Source organism: Pelophylax lessonae, assembly GCF_965119305.1.
Source record: "Pelophylax lessonae genome assembly, chromosome: 5".
Classification (NCBI taxonomy): Eukaryota; Metazoa; Chordata; class Amphibia; order Anura; family Ranidae; genus Pelophylax; species Pelophylax lessonae.
The window spans coordinates 488471558-488477557 of record NC_138772.1 but is presented as its reverse complement, the minus strand read 5'-3'; the positions used below and the strand labels follow the sequence as shown (position 1 = coordinate 488477557).

Below are 6000 nucleotides of genomic sequence, written 5' to 3'. Positions count from 1 at the left end.
CCTTTAGTAAATAAACCCAAATGTCTCACTGCAGCATTGCATGCTATGTGTGGCCCTCTAGTGATGTCAGGGGCCCCTATATTAAATAAAGTGACTACCGATGCTGTACAATACAGCCTCAACGTTTTTTTTTTCTTTAAGAGCCAACCCCCCAAAAAACTCGCTCTGCGCATGCGTCCTTCCCACACGTCACGTCCGCCCCTCCCAAGGCTGTCACATATCTCGCGCATGCGCGATCATACCCCGAAAGAGCACTCCTTCTAACCAATCAGAAAGCTCCTTGGAGGACCCTCCTGGCCGGCGAGGCTTTCCGCGGCCAGCCAATCAGGGAGAAGCTTGCATCCCCCGCTGAGGTCCTGGTGAGAGGAGGAGGAGGGGAGAAGCAGACTGCTTGGAGGCGGCAAGATGGCGTCCGGGTACTGAGGGCTCCGCCGATTTCCAGCCGGTGTCGGATTTAGTTTTACGAGGCTGGCGAAGAATCAGCGAAGGAAGAGAGAAGGGAGCCGCGTGTAGCCGGGGCCGGCTTTGTCTGGCGGTAGAGCGGGAGGAGAGGCCGAGGCTCCGCCTCGTAGGGCGGCCAGCAGACATCTTCTTCCCGTAGTCCTATTAATAATCCTCGGCGGAGCCGCCATGACTTCCATTCACTTCGTGGTCCATCCGCTGCCCGGGACCGAGGACCAACTAAATGACCGGTAATCCCCTCCCCCCCTCCACCATCAGCTCCCCTCAGAGGCTGAGGCCTGGGGCCAGTGCGACAATAGAGGGGCCCCAGCCAATCAGAGGCCAGCTTTCCCACACATGGGGCCCACACCTCACACCATGTGATAAGGAATGGGGTTTAATAGAAGAAGGCTGTAGCCAATCAGAGTTTGTCGTGTTTTACGGAGTACATTGATTTGCGTGTCGTAACGGGTTAGTGTTGTCGCTGGCGCCGTGTGGGCCGGATTATTCATCCAAATAAAGACCTCCCCTGCGCTTCCCGTGTAATCCTAAGGAGGTGGACCCTGGGAAGGGGGATTAGCGGGGCCTTGAGTCCCCCTCCCCCCTCCTTTCGGGGTTTCTGTTGGCGCCTCGCCATGCGTATGTCGGTGACGACAGAAGTATTGCCGGCGCCTCCATCTTTACACAGCCCTCCTTTTGGGTTCATGATCTTGGTTAATTGGCTGGGGCGCAATGACATCACTGTTAGCGGGAGTTGTCGTCATAGCAACACGGCGATCTTCATTCGTGGCACATTCCCCGTGCCCTGACTGCAGATCGCCATCGCGGCTAAATCTGGTGTGAATATCTCTTAAACGGAGAGGAAAATGGAGGTATTTTCTGTACCTACTGCTATTGTGAGCTCATCTGTAGGTACGCATTTAATGTGGAGCTCCACCCACTTGTTTACACCCTTCTACTCCCACATATGGCACCTGGGTGGCACCTGGTTTTGCCAGGTACCCGCTCCTTCTTCCTGGTCAGCTCACCACATGGCAATCTACGTAAATCTCAGCCCCCTCCTCCTCCCGCCGTCTTCTGGGGGACACCGAGATCCCAGAAGACTGCAGGGACCGTTCAGAAAGGGCAGCGCGACTCCCACATGCGCAGTAGGGAACAGGCTGTAAAGCCGCAAGGCTTCACTTTTTGTTTCCTTTACTACAGATGTGGATGTTCTGCCGAAAACTCCAACTCAGCAAAATCTCTAACTACGTCACTTCCGGCGACTCTCCAGCAGCAATGATTGTAGATTTTGGCAGCTTGGCTGTATTTCCAAAACTCCGACAGCGTATACACTACGGTACGGGGCGAGGATCTGTATTTACAGAACTCTGGCAGCGTATACACTACGGTACGGGGCGAGGTGGCTGTATTTACAGAACACAGGCAGCGTATACGGTACGGGGCGAGATGACTGTATTTACAGAACTCCGGCAGCGTATACACTGCGGTACGGGGCGAGGTGACTGTATTTACAGGACTCCGGCAGCGTATACACTACGGTACGGGGCGAGGTGGCTGTATTTACAGAACACTGGTAGAGTATACACTACGGTATGGGGCGAGGTGGCTGTATTTACAGAACTCCGGCAGCGTATACGGTACGGGGCGAGGTGACTGTATTTACAGGACTCCGGCAGCGTATACACTACGGTACGGGGCGAGGTGGCTGTAATTACAGAACACCGGCAGCGTATACGGTACGGGGCGAGGTGACTGTATTTACAGGACTCCGGCAGCGTATACACTACGGTACGGGGCGAGGTGACTGTATTTACAGGACTCCGGCAGCGTATACACTACGGTATGGGGGCGAGGTGACTGTATTTACAGGACACTGGTAGAGTATACACTACGGTACGGGGCGAGGTGACTGTATTTACAGAACTCCGGCAGCGTATACGGTACGGGGCGAGGTGACTGTATTTACAGGACTCCGGCAGCGTATACACTACGGGGCAAGGTGGCTGTATTTACAGAACACCGGCAGCGTATACGGTACGGGCAAGGTGGCTGTATTTACAGGACACCGGGCCGGCAGTGTATACACTACCATATGGGGTGAGGTGACTGTTTTCACATAACACCAGCAGCGTATACCCTATGATACAGGGCAAGGTGGCTGTTTTCACAGAACACCGTGTGAGGAGGAGGAAAGTTGTCACCGCCTTGGCGGCGGCCATGTTGGTTATTAACGGTAGAACTAACAATGTCCACTCATTAAATGGTGTAGCATAGTGTATACGCTGATGGTGTTCTGTAAGAACAGCCAAGTCATCAAAATCTCCAATTATTGCTGCTGGAGAGTCACCGGAAGTGATGTGGTTGGAAATTTTGGCGAGTTGGAGTTTTCGACAGAACACCGGTTCCTGCACCCCAAAGCCTATTGGCGAATCAGCTAGGGGTGCCGATATCGCAGCATCCCTGGACAGGTAGGTGTCATATTAAGTCAGCAGCTACAGTATTTGTAGCTCCCAGGATTTTTTTTTTTTTTTTCACACTGGGACTTCACTGTAAATACAGAGATTACTACTGCTATATATACAGAGATCCCACTATCGGCCTTACTTACTAAACAAGGGAAATCCAGAGATTCCTCCATCCACACATGGCTGGAGGAACCTCCCCTGCCAGCAACCACGGCTCTATGAAAAACCCAAACCTGGACTGTAGCTGATTGGCCGACTATTAATTATATCTCTCAATTTCTGAACGGGGCCATCCTTGGCTCCAATGTCATTCAAATTCACTGGAATTCAAACTATGTATGGACAGATTTAGATGATGTATGAAACAAAGGAAAGCCGATGCGTTTCAAGAGATAAAGTTCCCCTTCATCAGGGCTGAGGAAGTCTGTGCTGCGTGACAGATCTTTCTCATGTAGTCCAGTGGTTCTCCAGCTGCTCTAACAGGGGACCCTTGGAGCCCCCGAAAAGTGTTGGCTTTCCTTTGTTGACCGCTACTTCTAACAAAGTAATATATACTATATAAGATAAATAATCCATTACTTTTAGGGCTTGTTCAAACTAGCTTTTAGGGGGATAAAACTCAGCTGTTGAGCTGTGCTTTTACTGACCCCCCCCCCCCCCCCCCAGCGCAGCAGCTGGGGCTGTACGTATGCCGTAGTTACAATACTTTGCAGCTGCAGCAAGAATTATTATAGCCATTTGGTTAGCAGCACTACCATCCACCGATCGTGACTCTGCAGCTACTTTACAACCCCATGCAATTGTGGCTAGCTAGTGCAGGGTTCAAGGGAATAAAGCTGACGGTGAGGACACCACACAGCACCTTCATACCACCTGTGAAATGCTCTTTAAAAAGTAATCTCGATGCCAATCACTCTTCAGAGAGCAACACTAGTGTCGTCATGCTTTTACACAACGTCGTTTCAATTCTTTATTTTAATATGGCTTTTTTCCAGGACCTCGCCTTCACACCTAGGGGCAAATGACGCACCTCTACCCCCCCCCCCCTCCTGCCAGTTGCCCAAAACCTCCTGTGAAACAGGTGTCATGCTTCTTAGGAAGTTTTGAGCAATTCTACACCACATTGGGCATGTGACAAAGGGTGTCATCAAGGGGCTAGCTGTCACTTAACAGTCTACCCCCCTGATGGTGCACCGTAATCTCGGTGTGCAGTGACAAATTTGCAGATGCCACCAGAACGCAGGATTCGCTGGTCATGTGACTGCTTTTTGATAACTGGGCACAAGGTGACACTTCTAAATTATCTTGGTAATATCTGTAATTGTCTCATACTACATAGGAAATAATTTGGTGATGTGCTCCATGGTGTCCTCTTACTGGAAGCTTGTCCAAGAGTTTCATCCAGGCATTGTGATGGTAGACGGTTGTATGACGGAAGGAAGTGTGTTTTTTTTTTTTCGTTTTTTTTTTTTTTTTTGTGGTGTTATTTAACGAGGAGCTCCAGACATTTTTCTAGAAATTAAGTCAGCAGTTACTAAAACTGTAGCTGCTTTTAAAAGAAAAAAAAAAAAAATAGCCACTCACCTGTCCCAGGGTCCATGGTTTTCTCACCTGAACCGTTCCTTCCCTTGGACCTCTGTCCTGAAGCTGGCATCTTAACTGTGGGCACCCGACAGTGACTGCTTGGGCTTTACAGCTGGGTTCTCACTATGCATGCGTAATCTGCGCTTGCACATTGTGAATGGTCCTGCAATGTTCTGGGACCTATGATGTGTCCCAGATGACTGCGGGGAGAAGATGGGCTGAGGTGTTGTGAGCAGAAGTGGGATTGGTTACCTGTCAGATTCCAATAGCCACTCCCCATTGGGGTTGATTAGATGACACCATTGGAAGATTCCCCTCCATCCTTTCTCAAGTAACCACTCAGAGTGATGAGAAATTGACAATTTTGTGTCCATGTGACTGTGGTCACCGGTACCCCGGCACAGGGAGCAATAAAACCCAGAGAGAGGACACAACTCTTCTCTACTCCATCAAAAGCTGATATTAGATTTGGTCTTGACAGTTGGGCATTTTGGGGTGGAAAAGGGCCAGGTAAACCAAGTACAGGCACAGCTCAGAGAAAATATTGAATGAGTTTGTTGCTGACATGCCAGACTTTTTATTTACAAAGATGTGATGAGGCTTTCAATACCAGCTTTAGAAGAGTCGCATGTTTGACCCAAGGACAGGGAGCCCCTTCTCTCTCTCTGTGGAAGCTCTTTGTCTATGCACTGTAGATGGCTCCCCAAATACAGGACCTTGAGATCGCTCTCATTTTACCAGCTGTTGTCTTTCAACTTGTTTTGCTTACCAAAGGGTGTTTGTGCAAAAGTAAAATTTGTTCCCATTTTAGTTTGAGGACTGGTAAAATTCAAGAAGCAATTGTTTTACTGTGTATATGGAGTTAATCAGTAAAAAGGAAGCACTATAATTAAGTACATCCTCATACCACTGCTGGAGGGCCACATGCTACCAATGCATGCTGCATGCACTGGCATGCTGATCCCGGTTTTCTGAGAGCCCGCGCAGCACAGAGATTGCAGCTTGATTCCTAAGTTCAGTCTCTTAAATTCAAATGTAGCAGTGCAACAAAATATAACCTGCCCCCGACCATTTCTTTAAATGGTATTAAATCCAGAAACAAAATCTATTGCAGCTAACCTGTTCTTGGTGGTTGTACTAGGGTTTTCTATTTTTAGTTTTTTTTCCTTTCATGTTATCTGGCCAGTAAGTCTGTTACTTTTCAACTTCCTAGCAGATCAATCTGTACAGCAAAAGTATCAGTTAACCACTTAAGCCCCGGAAGATTTTACCCCCTTCCTGATCAGGGGGTATTTTGCGATTCGGCACTGCGTGACTTTAACGGACAATTGCGCGGTCGTGCGACGCTTTACCTAAACAAATTTGACGTCCTTTTTTTCCCACAAACAGAGCTTTCTTTTGGTGGTATTTGATCACCTGTGCGATTTTTTTTTTTTGATCATGTGCTATAAACAAAAAAACGGCGTAAATTTTGCAAAAATAACAATAGTTTTCACATTTTTTTATA

General features: G+C 48.6%; 1 protein-coding gene across 15 annotated transcripts in view; it reads left to right on the top strand.

The window, feature by feature from the left end:
* The first annotated feature begins 346 nt into the window (after nt 1-346).
* The window catches only part of UBR5 (ubiquitin protein ligase E3 component n-recognin 5), a 161825-nt gene continuing 156171 nt past the window's right edge, over nt 347-6000 (top strand). For all 15 annotated transcript variants that reach the window (XM_082257864.1, XM_082257859.1, XM_082257869.1 and 12 more), the window contains exon 1: nt 347-692. In XM_082257864.1, coding sequence (XP_082113990.1) covers nt 631-692 — 62 coding nt within the window. In that variant the 5' untranslated portion in view covers nt 347-630. The remainder of the gene's footprint in view (nt 693-6000) is intronic.